Source organism: Halichoeres trimaculatus, unplaced genomic scaffold (assembly GCF_033239565.1).
Source record: "Halichoeres trimaculatus isolate MK-OKI-2021-1 unplaced genomic scaffold, fHalTri1.1 fHalTri1_scaffold_9, whole genome shotgun sequence".
NCBI lineage: Eukaryota > Metazoa > Chordata > Actinopteri > Labriformes > Labridae > Halichoeres > Halichoeres trimaculatus.
Genome location: NW_027437188.1, coordinates 20,143,318 through 20,159,908, shown reverse-complemented (window position 1 = coordinate 20,159,908; position 16,591 = coordinate 20,143,318). Strand labels below are relative to the sequence as shown.

The 16,591-nt window shown below is 40.5% G+C and overlaps 1 protein-coding gene across 2 annotated transcripts in view; it reads left to right on the top strand.

The window, feature by feature from the left end:
* The first annotated feature begins 1,589 nt into the window (after window positions 1-1,589).
* hip1 (huntingtin interacting protein 1) overlaps window positions 1,590-16,591 on the top strand; it is a 50,044-nt gene continuing 35,042 nt past the window's right edge. The window contains exon 1 of one of the 2 annotated variants that reach the window (XM_074679286.1): window positions 1,590-1,939. In XM_074679286.1, coding sequence (XP_074535387.1) covers window positions 1,823-1,939 — 117 coding nt within the window. In that variant the 5' untranslated portion in view covers window positions 1,590-1,822. Of the gene's footprint in view, window positions 1,940-8,619; window positions 9,103-16,591 lie in introns of those variants that run through there. The other variant, XM_074679288.1, reaches the window with a different exon arrangement.

Here is a 16,591-nt window from a genome sequence, read left to right as displayed (position 1 = left end):
TCTTTATCTTTATATATATATATATATATATATATATATATATATATATATATATATATATATATATATATATATATATATATATATATATATATATATATATATGTGTGTGTGTGTGTGTGTGTGTGTGTGTGTGTGTGTGTGTGTGTGTGTGTGTGTGTGTGTGTGTGTGTATGTATTTTTATTTATTTATTTTTTGTTGTTGACCACATTTGATATAAAAGAGTTTGTTTTTGTTTACAGAATAATATCATGTGTTCTTTCTTCTGCATTAAGTAGAAGATTATTAAAATAAAGAAAAAGCATTGAATGAGCAGGTGTGTCCAAACTTTTGATTGGTACACTGTTATCCCAGCCTGTGTCACTTTTCTTTTCCGAACTTCTGTAGGTTTAAATCTGAACGTTTGAATCCATTGATCTAAAGGGGAGAAAATGAGATTGTCAGCCAGGCTGATATTGTGAAATTGATTTACTTTTTATAATATAATACAATACACACAGGCATTGCAATTAGCAAACAATATGACCAGGTGTACAATCTGTCCAAACTTTTTTCTTTTTTCCCAGAATACAGCTTGTTTGCATATGTTTCAAGATCACTTAAAGGACTTCCAGTGTAGTGTTATTTGTACATTTCCAGTGGTCACCATCGTCCCATAACCGAGTCACTGTTTCTTTATTTGATGGTGTGAATATAATGTATCATATAGGATAGTACTTTATAGTACATTCATGGTTATGCTACATATGGGTGGATAGGCTTCTATTCACTGATGTGTTAATGTGATTGATACAGTTTTGCACCTGGCAGCCCAATCAAATCACAAATGAAACTCCAACTCTTATCAGTGCCTGAATAAGTGGAATCTGTGAATGACTTACCAACAATCAAACAATTCTTAATAATTATTCATGAACATACGATTGTTATAACGTGACAGGGTTAAATCGGTCAAAAGAAGAAGTGCAAAAATGACACGACATGGTACGAACGGATTTTGTGGGCGGGTTCTGTTGTTGCTCCAGCCTGGATCTGTGTTGGGAGCAGTCAGCGACCATTGTCGGGGAAAATATCCATATAGCGGCAATGATAATAGCATGCACGAATTGAACGTTTACTTCTGGGACATGCTTCCTCCAAAGCACGGTAGCAGCATCTCATAATAAGTCAGGATACTGTTGTAGCTTGCAGCAGAATGACTCTTAAAACGAATGATTCTGTAAATTTCCCGTAAGATGTTGCATGTATCACTTGTTGGTTTTGTGGTCCTTTTCATTTAGGAAAGATACTGGCTGTTTTAACGCATAGTTATTCGGAGAAGGGATGCGATTTTTTATTATTTTAAATTGTTCCCAGCTAAAAATAATGTTATCTTCCTCTTTACATTATAGTATAGTTTTATGTGCAGTTATAAATAACAGATATTTTTTTTGATATTTCATTCCACATGAAATTATTTTTGCAAAGTGTTTCTGGTGTTTTTTTCCCCAGTTCATTTAAGCAAAGGGCGGCACTGTCATACATTGGTATTCGCTTTAATCAATCGACGTTTTATTTTGAAGAGGTGAAACCGGAAGTTCTGCTCTCGAGCTAGTCCGCTTTACCGCGGAGCCGTTCAGACTGCTGCTGTCATTGACTGGGTGGACAGAAAAAGCCAAATGATTCCGTGAACAGGGCGACGAGTCCAGCACAGCATGGACTGTTGCCCGCCATAGTTAGAGCAGCTTTTAGTTTTAGTTTTATTTTTTACACACCGAAACCTGCTCATCGGCGAAACGCTATTTTTTAAATCTTTCTTTCGCCGCTAAAAAACGGACAACAATGGATCGAGTGAAAAGCTCCATGCAGCAAGTCCCCAACGCTATTCCCAAAGTGATCCGACGGACCGGAGGGGCCAACAGCCTGGAGCTGGAGAAGGAAAACTTTGAGAGAGGGCAGGTATGGAAGCACAGTTATGTTATTACAATATTTTTCGGAAAAGCGTGGGCTGGAAGTCCAACAGCTGAGAGCAGATTTGTAATGTGGGAGGATAGTAACAGTCATGTCAGGATGTTTGCTGACAGCTAAATTAATCACTACCGTGAGAGATATGTTTGGAGACTCTTGGTCCATGGATGACGGCTCACAGTTGCAACATTCTTTGTCTTTTTATTATTATTATTTTTTTATTTCAACAAATTGGTTTGTTTTCAACAGTTTTGGCACGTGGTTGCTTGTTCGATTCTGTTTTTGGGTCATGCTTTATCAAATATACAACAAAATAGAGGTCAATAGCCCTTAAAGTCATATAACTGGGCTGCTGAGCCTTTCTGTGGGATAAAACCTAACAGGAGGGAGGCATGTTTAGGCTTGATAGAGCTGTGTCATGTATCACTGTCTAATGTAGGCCTACAGTCCAGGTATGATAGGCGAGGAGGATGCTGGTGATGATGTTGATGATGATGAGATCCAAAGTGAGACCTGCCTATTTTAAGGCTGAATATAAAATAACTGCATGGTTTTCTCTGTTGTATTTAGTTTTCATGGCCAATGATGAATAATGAATGCTGTAGCTTCATGTGACCGTGCATGAAAAGCTTCTCCACAGAGCATATGTATGGCTGCTGTTGTGCTGTAGAGCTTGCTGTTTCCTCCCTGGTGGTCTCCCCTCTGTCTCCTCTCTTCTCCTCTCCTCTCCCAGACCATGGAGGCACAAGGGGAGGGGAGCGAGGGGGGAGAAAGTAGGTCAGATGAATCCAGGCAGCCAAACTGCTATGGCTCTGCTGCAACGTGCTTCCTCCCATTGACAGTGCACTCATTACAGCCTAAATGTGCACAGCAGGTATTTGGCGGTTGTGTGTCTGGAATAGATGGTGGCTGTACAGTTTGCTCACTGCCCCCTCCCTTCTGCCACCCCTCAGCCCCCCTATGCATACCCCATCCGGGACAGCAGCAGCATGGATTAGAGGTAGGGAGGGACGCATGCGTGGCTCTTTATGAATCCTGAGCCAGTCCTGGTCAGTGGGTCACTGTCAGGCTCCTGGGATCATCACACCCAGCTGGAAGTGTGTCAAGCCAAAATGCATTTCACCATAATACACAAACACTGGCTATCTTCATGCCTTGTTACATGGACTCCTGATCACATGTATCACAGTAAAGACGAGGATGGTAGTCAGTTTTAGCTCTTAATTATCTGAAATCATTTGCACAAAGCTAAGAGCTTTGCAGCAGTGAAAGTATTCATGCAAGACGAAACAAGCCCAGCTTTGATTTGCTATTTGTGCTCCGACACGAATGGACTGCAGCATGACGCATTCACTTGTTTTCCCCTTAATGAAACAATTTAGCCTTTTTTCTGTAGTTTTGCACGAATCATCAGGATTTGTTGTTATTGTTTGTGTTTTCTTTTCTCACCCTTTGTGGTTGACTTTCGACTGCAGTGCCAGAGCTGTGGCAGGCAGTGTGAGAATCAATGAATCTGCTGTCGACTGTACAGGGGATCAGTGAGAGATAATCTCATCTGATCTGTTGTGCTCCAAAGCTGCCCAAATCTGCTGGGTAGCTGGCTTTCACCTCCGGTCTGCCTGCCCACCTGTCTGCCTTTAATTTTTACATTTCCAGCTGTCTCTTTGTGGTCATAAAGTACACTTGGTGAAAGTTTAACATTGATAGTCCAGGATAAAGTTTCTGTATTATAGTAACAAAGACAAACAAGCCGCTTGGTCCTCTACCATGGCCTTAAAGCAATGGTTGTATAAAACACTGACTGAGAAGTGCTCGCCTATCTCTGTGGAGTTGGGTAAACAACAAGGGTGTGTTCAAAACCCTGCCTGTCATAGTGTCCACACTGGGTTATAAACAGGGCAGAAAGATAGCACACAGCGTTTGCTTTTAATGACATGTTTAGCCTCATAATAGCAGCCGACTCTTTAATGTAGAGTTTTGGGAGGGATTTAATTGGCAGTTTGATAACCTCAAGCATCATTGCATGTTGTGGTTATATTTCTGTTTTCTTCGCAGTATTGCTAAAAAATAGTACAAAACAAGTTAAAACTGAACAATTTATTTTTATCAACTTAAGCGCTCAAAAAATGTGAGATATGCCAATTCTCTCCTAGAGTGCAAAACAGCCTGTGAGCTGTCTGTGAGAGAAGGAGGTTTTTCATTTGAAGCTGCTCTAGGTTGTAATCTCTGGGCCGATATGAACCATAATTAGTGCCTGTGGGAAACTTCTTTTGGCACCACTTCCTCAACTTGGGGATGCAAAGTGAACCCCATGTATGTTTTACACAATTAAGGCTTTATAGTAAAATTAGCTGCCAACCTCCTTCTCCTATGCTTCTCTACACAGAGGTCACTCTTATCTGTTAAAGTATTGGAGTGCATGTGCTTTGGGCTGTTAGTCGAGCAGTGTAGCCCAAAGCCTCTGTTTTAATAATACACCCCCAAATGAAGCTTCACAACAGCTGTCACCGTTTTACCCATTATCAGTTACTTCCTAACATTCTGACATTACTTTGAATCACATTGCTTAATGACTACAGCTAACTATTTCTAACTCTCCACCTCACAGCTAACCATTTTAATGGTTTATCTTAATAAAACTTTTCCTTGACCTTTTAAAATACTGGGTTGTGTGTTGGGTTGTTTAGCTTCATTTTATCAGGTGTGTTCATTCATCATGAGCTAACTACGCCACCCAGAATCCATTAGCCCACAATGAGCAACAATTTGAGCTGTTAATTCTTAGTCTTACCTTACTTTATATTACATTTGTTTATTTTTTCAAACCAACTAATAAATATTTATCACTTACAGTTCACATTTTTTAAGTGTAATTAATTTAAAATTACTTTTTTACTGAGAACATATATCTTTTTAGCTAGCTTTCTTGACTGTTCAGTCTATCTGAAGACTCAGAAACAACACATGGACTGTGTAGAGTAAGGGAAGATGTTTCACCTCTCATCCGAGAAGCTTTATCAGTACCAATACTCCCAGATACTTGTAACCAAGGATGGGAATCAGTGGAATAAACGAGCCTCACCTAGTCATCCCTCAGCTATCACCCTATTTTTTGGGGTGTTTGGTTCCTTGGCAGCTTTGGTATTTAAGGAAGGAGCAGGTCTGTGGCCCATGTGCACAAGCAGGGCCACAGACCTGCAGATTTAGCGAAGAATGTTTTAATCACCCTGACTCTGCCTCTTTTTCTTCTATGTCTTTGTCTTTCTTTGTAACTTGTTGTTTTCACCTCCATCGCTCATTGTCTTGAGGTTTCCTTTGCCCCTTTTACATCCTGCTACTAAATGTAGGGAAGTTATGCAGGGACATCCGCATACATGCAGTCCACTCACAGACAAGCATGAGAAGCCATGAAAAGTTTGACCATTAAAAGCACTGAGGCAGCAGAACCAGCAGGCGATGTTTTGTGGCCTCATTGCACTGACTGGCTGTAGAATAATAGAGCTGGACATGAGTGACAGGTTAGTAAGTGGAACAAAGTGTGCGATGAGTCCCTGGTGACATCGACAATAGCTTTGATTTACAGATTGTTTTGGACTTCTCGTCTGTTTTGTCTGGCACAGTAGAGCGGCAAGACAGAGACAGAGACGGTATCTTACTTTTTGTTTCACTTGCAGCCGGAGTCAAAAGGCCAAAAGTTGGACTGAAACTATCATTACTCATGTGTGTGTTATGCAAATTAGCCCACTTCAACATTAATTGCCTCAATTTAAGTCATCATAAGCATGCAATAAAGCCTTCCTACGTGACAGGAACATTGAACAGATTACTGTGAGGAGAACTGGCGGAAGTAGATGCAACAGTATTGATAATTACTTTCTGACTAAGTCTTTGAAAATATTTACAGAACAAATTAAGACTGTTGTTTAATTGAATGGGACTTGTCTTGATTTGCAACTTGGAATTTCAAAAATACAGCTAGTAGTTTTGAATACTGGTTCATAAGCATTTACTTGCAAAGTAGATGTTTGCAGGGTGACTACATTAAAAAAACAATGAGGGACATGGCTCGTTTGACTGACAGCTGGACATTCTGTATCTTTCCACTCTAGCCTCATCTCCACCTATTGTTAGTTTCTTAACTTTGCCAAAAGTTCAGTTTGCATTTCTAATATGGCTGTTGTCATCACTTGACATTATCACAGAAACCAATGTGTAATGGCGCCGATACTGCTCTCTTGCTATGATAAAAACCTTAGAATTGATCCTGAGTGGGATCTACATCACAAGTCTTTAACCTTTGTTCAGTGGTTCATGGTATCATCTGTTGCTCTAGCCAGAGTGGATTTTATTATTGGAATAGTTCATAGGACAATATATGAAAATCCTTTATTACAGTGTCACTAGGTTTAGGGAAGTAAATTTGGAAGAGATGTTTATGTTGTGGTGGTTGGTTTGGTGAGGATAGCATAAATGGCTTGTAATGATAGTACTAAGACAAACTCCTTGTTTGTGTGCCAGCACTACAAACAACTGTGATTGTGATGTGATGCGAAGGTTTTGGGTGGCTGAGTGAGAAGCCAGGCGGGGACAGAGTGGGACTGCTGTATGTGAGAAATGCTGTGTGAGGCCGCCCTCCCATCATTGGGCCCACGCCGTACCAGGAAGTGAAAAGACTGGGTCAGGAAAAGAGTCGTCATTGTCTGGAGACAGACTGTTTATGTTATACAGCCTGGAGGTATAATGTGCCGCCCCGATGGTGTAATGAGAAGCATATTGATTATCGTGGCTGGCCTGGACTCAGTCAGTCAGCTGATGTGTTGTGACTGTATACAGAAGACTTTTATTGAAACAGTGTCCTGAATGCAACAACAGATCTTTTTGGTGTATTTTGTTTCTATTTTCTTGTAATACACAGCTCACACCAAGAAAAAATAAAAATGGCAATGAAAATGCTGGATTTTTAAGTAAAGAATAATGTATAGTGAATGAGTGTTATGCAAAATAAAATCCTGAGGGTGAATCGGGGTCCCTTCACTTCTGTCTTATCCTGTTGGGTACAGTTTTGCACAATGAAGAGCTCAATGCAAATTATTCTACTTATTCTATGGCTGCCCAATAAAGATACAAGAGTTGACACCAAGTGTTGAACTGAATGAAGATTGTTTTTTTTTATTATTATCATATTAATAATTTGTGCAGTTAAAAGGGTTGTCCCACCAAACGGTGTGGACAGAGTGTTAACAGGTTGAACGAATGTTTAACTTAACATTTCCATTCAAAAAGTGCAATATTGTTTATTTCAGTATGAGCCTGCTATATTGTTATAAGTAATATAAACTAAACATTTTCATTCACAGTTAAGTTTAAAAATATATATATTTTCATGTTGGTATCCCTAATAGACACAGGAAATGATGGCACCTGTGAGACATGAGATCATAAACTATGTTCATCCATATCAGCCTGTTATGACTTCCCCTTTAAGATTATGAATGATCATAAAGTCATAAACTTTATGAATGTGTAGGACTTCATTTCACAGATTGATTATATATAAAATTTGTTATCTGGATGTTCCTGGTATTACTCTTGTTATTGAAAAATAATGACTGTTAGGGGTTTGACCAATTGGAATCAAGTCTTAAACACTGCCAAGTTATTCTAAGATAGATGTCCCCCTTTCCCAGTTAACAGAACATTGTAAGCATAGAACGGTCCAGCACCTATAACACAAAATTTGATTGCGATCTCTTGCAGTGTCTATGAATCAATTTTTAAATGTGTACTCAGTTCAGTAGCCATTTCAAATGTCCTGGGCCGACTTCAGCATTGTGTGTAAGATATTCATGAAGGAAAAATATGTGGTTGAGTGAGTTACTTACCAAGACATAATTTATATATAAAAAAAAATGGATTAAAATAAAATTGAAAGATAAACCATCATAAAATCAATTCATCTGGTAACGCCACAGGCCTTCCACGTTTAATAGATTCAGTTTAATTTCTGAGATTGTGCTGTTTCATTCTCCCGTCAAACACAAACACAGCTGTATTTCCTCCAAGACAGAGGTGGCCTGTTGGTTGATAGTCTCACAGAAACCAGATGGGGGCATCAGTTACCTAAAAGTGCATCATGGTGGAGACTGAGCTGCTCCTTTCATGGTTTTTATACATTTTCCAAAAGCTGTATATCAGTGAACAGACACACCTGAAGAAGAACTTAAAGATTGACATCTAAGACAAGCCTGATCTTCTAAAGAACAACTGTGTGCTTACTGAAAAATCAAACATTCATGATTTGGGAGCTTTATTCATTACATATTGGACAGAGAAACACAACGACTGTAGCACAAGACATTTAAATAAAAAACTGCATAAGACATAAGATGGTTTGATTGAGATGTGAACGTGATCTGTTCATATTTCTAAAGCCACTGTTTTAACGTTCCATATTTGTATTTTGTTTTATTTGTAGTGTGTGTGATCTTCTGAGCACTAAGTAGGATTCAGAGGAAGTAAAAGAGGTTAAAAAATCGGACTGACCCCCTATTACCTTCCTTCTTCAAGGACCCCCTGGCGGTCCCCAGACCCCAGTTTGGGAACCACCGGGTTTGAGCCATCCCACTCTGCAGGCTCCATGCTACCATTGTCTATCACGAGAGCGGGCTATTTGCAAAATAAAAGCAGGCAACTGACTTGGTGTTAGCTGCTATGTGGGCTGCTATGTGCAGGCTAAACAGGAGGATATTTTAGGTGTAGATTGAGCGACTAAGATCACCGGGAGCTCTGTGTGTTTGTCCCCAGGACAGCGGCAGCTTGTCGGCGGTCAGATGCTGGAAGTCCTCGCCGAGTAGAGAGCACGTAGAGCGCGCAGAGAACACGATAAAGGACGCGAAAGGAAGGAAGGGTGAAAGAAATGGGAGCATTTTAATACCAAATCGGGACACATGTTGAGCTAAGGGCCCGCTCCACCCCCACCCCCTCTTCTTCTTCTTCTTTTCCTCCACTTCTTCTCCTCCCAAATGCGTTTGTTGCCTCAGACGCCTTCCCGTTACTAATTACTCCGCGTTAGGATAAAGCCAGCGGACCTCCTCTCCAGCTCCGAGGATCCTTACGCTCCGATCTCTGGGACCAACATGGATCTCAGTAAGATTGTAAGTGCCCAAACCGATTTGTTTTTTTTAATCTGTTTTGCTACGACGGCCTCAAACTTTTAATGTTTTTTAGAGGTGGGGGTGGCGTCTGAGAAGTCATGTTACACACACACACACACACACACACACACACACACACACACACACACACACACACACACACACACACACACACACACACACACACACTGCTTTCGTGAATTCATGTAAGTTATGCTCAGTGCAAGCATGGACTTGTTGTTGCTGCTGAGTGTGGCGTGGGAAGTTTATGTTTTGTTGTGAAGGTTCGAGCGACTATTGCCGGTTTACAAACTGGAGCACAGGGTCCCCTATAAGTTATCTGGGTCCAAGTTATGAAGATGTGTTTGGAAATAATCAGACTCTCAGGTCACAGGTTTCTCTTGACATACTGTAAAATAAGGCTTACCAACTTTAACTAAAGCATCTTCTTCTCAGAGCAGAGCAGTGATACACGGAGCTATAGTAGGTTTAACTGTGTCTATTTTGGGGTCAGACACATTGGAGATGAATGAGAAGTGCTACAGCCCGTTTAGCTTTCACACTGCTCAGTCTCCAGCTGCAGGTTAGGATAAAAGTTGAGCCTAGCACAGCCTAAATGTGCTGTGAATATCAATGACAGATGGTATTGATGTCAGACAAACCTAAAGACAGAGCTAACAGTGTGTCTTTGTGTTTGTGTGCTACAAATTTCAAAGCAATTTTCTTTTAAATGTAAAGATGAGAAAAGATGTTAATGGATTGCTGATTCTAATAACAACTAGTTTAGACTGTAGTTATGAAAACGTAACATTCTCTCAGTTTTTTTTTTCTGTTGATGTGCGTGCTGTGAATGATGCGATAGTGTCCACAGCACACTGGAGCAGGTGCACTAAAGCAAGCAACAAGACAGGCCTTTCACTGCCAACATGGTTGGATGGCTGTACTTTTTTGCCCTTGCATAGGTGTGGGGGAGGGTGGGGGATAAAAGGAGACCAAGTCCTCTTTTAAATGATCCTCAGAGTTTGTTTCAAAGGAAGTGCTTTGAGAAACACTGAAAGAGAGACACGCTAGACTAACATTGATGGTGGCAAACGAAGAGGCAGGAACTCCAAACAGGAAAATCTCTGTCCAAAATTTCTGAAAGAAATCTCAGCTGCCCACATGAAGTCAGCCAGAGCAAGCAGTGCAGACATGGCGTAGGTGTTGTGATGGAAAATCTCCTCCAGTGGACCCACATTCAGATACACTTTACAGTTTATTGGACATAAACCTCATGTTGTTAGGAAACTTAAGTATTTTGGATCCACCAGAACCCCTGAAGACTGGTCCCCTTTCTCTCTCTGCCTCTTTCTCTGTCTCTGTCTTGCTTTGTTTTGGCTGTTTGGCATGTGTTTAGGCATAGTGGTATGAAAACTAAGACCAGAGGGATGCAGGACTCTATATTCCCACACTCCACAGAAGTTGGCAATGCACACTGAGAGCCAGGGATCAACTTTTTTCTGGAACTTGATTACATAAAAAAATCTTGTGATCTGTGTACAAAGTTAATTGGTTACAGGGCCGTAGGTGAGCATACTTTAAAATTTGCACCTGCACAAGCAGTTGGCATTCTGCAGATAAATGCAAAATTTTTAAATGTTGGCAGTCTGAGATAGCTTAAAATAGATTAAATAATGATTAGCATCGGCTCATGCCTGTACTGCTCTCACTGGTTAGAAAAGTAAACATTTAATTTCTGCAGGCACTGCAGGCAGTCTCGCCAGTGCCGCCTCAAGTCATTTGACAGTTGGTACAGGGCTCAGAGCAGGCTGTGCAAAAGAAGTGAATCAAGTAATTCTCTCTAAACTTGTTTGTGTGCTTAAATTAGGTTTGTGGCTTGTTCGAGTCTGTCAACAAACATAAACAAACATATGGGACTATGCCGTGGGACAGTTTTAGGAAGGTGGTGATAAGATTAGTGTTGAGCCTTGTGCCTTTACTGTGACTGTTATGTCCTTAGTTTGCTTAAATTTCCCCTATCGCCTTCTTCTTCGCTAAATAGTATCACACATTTTGCCATCCCGAAAAGGGATGGGTATCGCTCACCAGTTCCTGTTAAGAATTGAAAAGAAATAGTTTGATCCATTAACATCATCATTCTTAATGATTGATTCCCATGTTGATTCTTTACATTACTTCAGAGCGGCCAGACTTTATGCTGATGTGTCACGTGACACGCCACACATAAATCACACTCATTAGTCAGCAGCAGAATTTCCAAGGCAAATGCGGAGATGGAAGTTATTGAAAGCTTGGCTTCACTTTATCAAAAAGGACACTGTGAATGCAAAGAGCATTTTGTGCGACACTGTAATATCATGCAATGGTGACAACACCATCAACATGTTAAAACATTTGTTGACACACAGCTTTAAATACCAAGAGTGTCATGTCATATTGATTTATTTAAAAACTCAGTGAATGTTGATAACACAGAAAACCTGTAAAGCCTACTTTTTGTACACAGAAAATTACTCGGAGGAATTAATAAGAGAATCGGTAAAGAATCAGATCGATAAGGGGAAGCCATAATTGTATTGGTATCAATAAAATCTTATCAATACTCATCCCTATTACTGGCCATGGTGGCAATGCATATTTGGTGTGACGTTTATAAAATAATGTGTATTAAATGGACAACTACATCAACGTAATGCGTTCGCCATCAGCCAATCTGCTTTTTTTCTTATCAGCATTTACATCGGCTGTTGAAAAACCAATATCATTACACCGCTACCAAGAGTAAATATTCAGTTTTTTCCAAAGTGGCTTATAACTGAAATAGAAATGATCAGACAAGACTAAGTTAATCACAAGTACATAAACTGGCAACAGTTTTAAAGTTGATTGAATGTTTTTCGTAGTTTTAATGTACAGTATTCTTTGATACATCATAGCTACTGGTTAAGTTCAGTTTTGTTTTAAAAGATTTTAATATTAGATTGTTTATGTGACTCTTGGACTGTTAGAGTTACATCGAACAGCCGTAAAATAGAGTTGGTGGTGGTGATGTTGGTTGGGGGGGTTAATTGATATTATATCGCTACATAAACCATTATCATCATCATCATCATTATTATTCTTTGGGCAAACACACCCACCCTTTTAGACATACAAAAGTTCAGTGATGTTCTTGCATGCTCAGCATTGGGTTGACATGAGTTAATGGGCTGATACTCTTCTCTGAAGCTGCACAGATGTTCTTTTTATAACAAGTGGTCATGACATCACCGGTCCTGCAGGAAATGGCGCTTTAAAGCAGAGGCTCCTTCACACGCGGGTGTAGAAAGCTGTGTTGTTAGCCCAGACTCATAAACCTGCCACACGGGTGCAGGCCTGAGAGTTTAATTATGCCCAAGCTTGGCCTTAGCCGGTGTATGTGTGTTTTTAACCAGCTGCTGCCCTCAGGCACAGCAGCCTGGTGCTCTGAGGTCACACTCCCCAAGTATCCTTGAGCTCTGTGTTTTGATGCCTTATAATGGGCTCTTAAGAGATGGCAGCATCCCACCGGGCTTATCAGCACCAACAAGCGCCCTGTTGTTAATGGGATGGAAGGTGCTCGGAGCATTTCTGGGATAAACAAGTTCACAGTTAAAGACTACAGATGTTCTGACATCACTTTCCTTACCAATACTGATTCTAGTGTTGAGACTTATTGTCCAGGACAGAGTACCCCAACTAGGAAACAGTATAATGGTTTTGAAAAAGATACCACTAATTTCTTGCTTTGATTCAAACAACACCCTCTGCTTTCTCTTCACTATCATTTAATACCTTTAACATGATGAAATTTACCTCACACTTTTTAATGTGTTGTTGCCTATCTGCTGATGGGGCCAAAACTTAGTCCTTTGAAATACAAGGTTCTGCATCTTGTAAAAACCTGAAAATTAATTGTGTTTCAACTTACTGATGCTGCTATTGTGTCTTGAATGTCCCATGACGCGACGAAACATCTAGAGTCCTCTTACAGCATTAAATCAGATATATGTTGTAATACAAGTTAATTTTCATAGAATGCTGATAATAAGTTGCTTAGAAGGATGGCTAAACATGAAGTTGTTAAGCTTCACAAAGTTTGGCTACAGTTGGGTAGATGATGAGGGAGCAATTTATACTGCAAAAGAATTTCTTTCAAGGCAGGGGACACCACAGCCAAGCTCAACAGCACAGAGCGTCATGCTGAACTTAAATGCTGTGCCCTCAGCTGTCTTAAGGCTGAAAAAACTGTTAACTGGGGCTGGACAGGGGCCTTCTCCACACAAAGCAGCTACATCAACCGTAGACTGTATAAAACATGGACGTAGTCTCGCCGACGTCACCCGTCTGTGTCTGAAACGGAAAATGAAGCACATCGGCTACAGCGGCCATATTGGTAGTGGTGGTAGTGGCAAGGGCTTCACCTACAGCCATAGGGCGCCTGTTGGTCACATGACCCTCAGCTGTGCCTCATATTGGGGGAGCTCGCGATCTTAATATCCTGTGAACGAACCTCCCCTCGTACAGTGGGTGCCTGTAGTAAAATTAGCGACTCAGACAGGAGACATTTTTTGAACCAGGCTGTAAATGGGTTAATTTCTGCTTTGAAAATGTCTTTTTTTGGCTTGGTGTGTATGTGACTTCCGCCACTTCCGGAGCCAGCCTCAAGCGAACACACGAGAAACAGCAGATTTTAGCACTTCTGCATTGTCTCACATTCTTAGACCGGAGGTTGCCGCTTGGTATCGACACATCGGAACTTTGTAGAAAATCATGTTATTAAAAAAAAAATTATCCAGTTTTGAAATTGGTAGAGTTATCACAAGTTAGCTAATGAAACCAGGGGACTTGGGGTCAAATTATGATGTTTTTGATGCTGGGTTAGTAAAACACTTATCACTCAGTGATGAGTAGTGTCATCTATAACAGCAATCCCAGTTCATTTAAACAATTGTCTTGTCTATCTGCTAAACAATAGTGAAATACCAGATCTTACCTTTGCAACAGAAGCCTTTTTTTTTACATCTCAGAGATCTGTCCTCACTCCTCTTCTGTGTTTTTTTTTTTTTTTTTACAATAAACACAAACAAGGATATGGGGATACAAAAGAGCCACCACCATGACATTTAAATCAACAGCAAGGTGCCACAGACGCATATGTCTTGAGCGGGCCATATAAAAAAGGCTTTAGATAGATGGTTTCCCCATCCCTGATGTACAGAATGATAATTGCACTGCCTGTGAACTCTGTTGACAGTGATGTAGATGACCATGCAGACTGCCCTTGTCCCTTCCAGTGATACCTTCTAACCATGACTTCTAGTTTTTAGCACCACAGCTCTGCTTTCCCTACATTCATTTCAGTGCACTGGAAAAATAGTCGCTCTGAAAAAGCCCATCTTTTCCATCACTTTCCCCTTCTCAGTGCCAGCCGGGCTCCTTTTCAAGAGGTGTGGAGTGACTGTTGTTTTAGAGCGGATGTTCGTGTCAGATGTCAGATGCAACGCTCTAAAACAGGCCTTAAACAAGCAACACAGAGGGCTCTGTTCACAGGAGTGACCTTTGGATTTGGGTGGAGTTACTTTTTGGAAAAATGTTTGGGCCCAGAACACTGTCCCATCTATTATCTGATATTTGAATGTGTGTGTGTGTTTTTTTTTTTTTCAAAAGTGCCCTTTCATAGTGAGAGTAGATTTTTGTCCATTGCGTGAACTTTACGTAGTGAGGATAGCTTTCAGTTTCAAGAGTTCCACATGTATGTTCAGCTGCACAGGGAGTTGTGTTAATTTTAAGGAAACAGGCTTTTATTTTTGGTTGGTCACACCTCCCCTTGCAACTGCTGTCCTCATAACAAGAAACACTTTGTTAAAGGCTGATGCTGTTGGTTTTTACTGTAGGTGTCTCAATGAAATCATTACCTGTGTATTAAGCTGCTATAAACAAAAAATGATCTGAATCTGAGACAAGTTACAGCAGCTCCCTTCTCATTCTCTCTACATTTGTTAGATAAGTATGTTTCTAAAGAGTTTGACAGGCAAACATGCAAAACAAAAAAACTCTCAGAGTTAGCCATAAAGTTCATTTTCATATGTGGTCCCTGGGTACAAAGTTTGGCATACACCAGCCAAATATATGGATAGTCAGGTGTTGAAGGAAACCAAAAGCTGAGCAAAGAGGAGAGCAAATGTTCAATATACAGTCATCATAGGGCTTCACCATAGTGAACACTAGCATAATGCTACATCTACTGTATTTGTTTGTTGGCTGGTTGCTTAACTAGTTTAGGATTAAATAACCTGTGTCACGAGTTCTTGTTCCACTTCTTGTTTCCTGTGTATTAGAAAAATTGTTGCAGAATTTTGAACAATCAAAGCCCAACTTCAGCTTTTATTTGAGTAGTGGATATTATTTTGATATTCAGGCATTGACATACACAAGAGTGAAGAAAAGGCCAGAGGGTATTCAATTTAGCTTTAAGGGTAAACTGAGGTTTGTTCCAACAAGGATCTTATTCGTGCAGATAGGAATAGAAGCGGAAACAACACAAAACAAATTGTGAATGAGATTATGGAGAGCCAAAAGGTTAGACAAACCAAGTGCTGGAATCATAAACGTTAAAGGCATGACAGTCTTAAGATCATCTTCTTGTTTCCATGTTTGAACTTCTCTGATTCCAGTTTCTGTCTTATTTTATTATTGAAGGAAAGTACTTAGGAAATATGAACCAGGTTTTTTCATGGTATTTTCCCCAGAAAGTCACCTGTAAGAGTCTGGCATGAAATGTGAGAGGGTAGAAGGAATGAAATGTTCAGCCTGACTGACCGTCTCAGGCGCTGTCTGGGTTGACTGGGTTTTAGTCAGAGGGGGGTTGGAGCTGGGCATTTTTCAGCAGGCAGGCAGGAAATGGGCAGTACAGGGTGTGCCAAGACAGGAAGCCTGACTGAGTGCCTCTACACCCTCCACCACCACCACCACCACCACCTTCTCTGCCACCACTACCTCCACCCCTGTGCATCAGCCACAGTGACCGTGCATTCACAGACAGCTGTGTATATGTGCTGTTTTTAGCCCTCCTGTTTCGTCTCACTGTACAATTCATCAGCCTGGTGTGTACCTAGTATCTTCTGAGTGACATTTGAACTATTTCAACTGATATTTGAAAAGCAGAGGACAAGAACATAAAAGGGGATTCTCTGCACATCTCTAACCACTGCACGACAAACTTAATGCTCTCATCAGGGCAAGTGCTCAAAAAAGGGTAAACCTAGAGTTTATGGTGGGAAATGGAGTGCAACAAACCATATATGTGGATTACGTTCTCAAAAATTGACCCAGTGATTTATTGTATTATTTTTGTGTGTGAAAGTAAATGAGCATTTGATTTTATTTTTATGCTCTTTACGTCACACAAACTGAGGTTGATTCAGTGACAGTAGATATTCCAAAAACACAGGTTAAACCTTCAAATTGA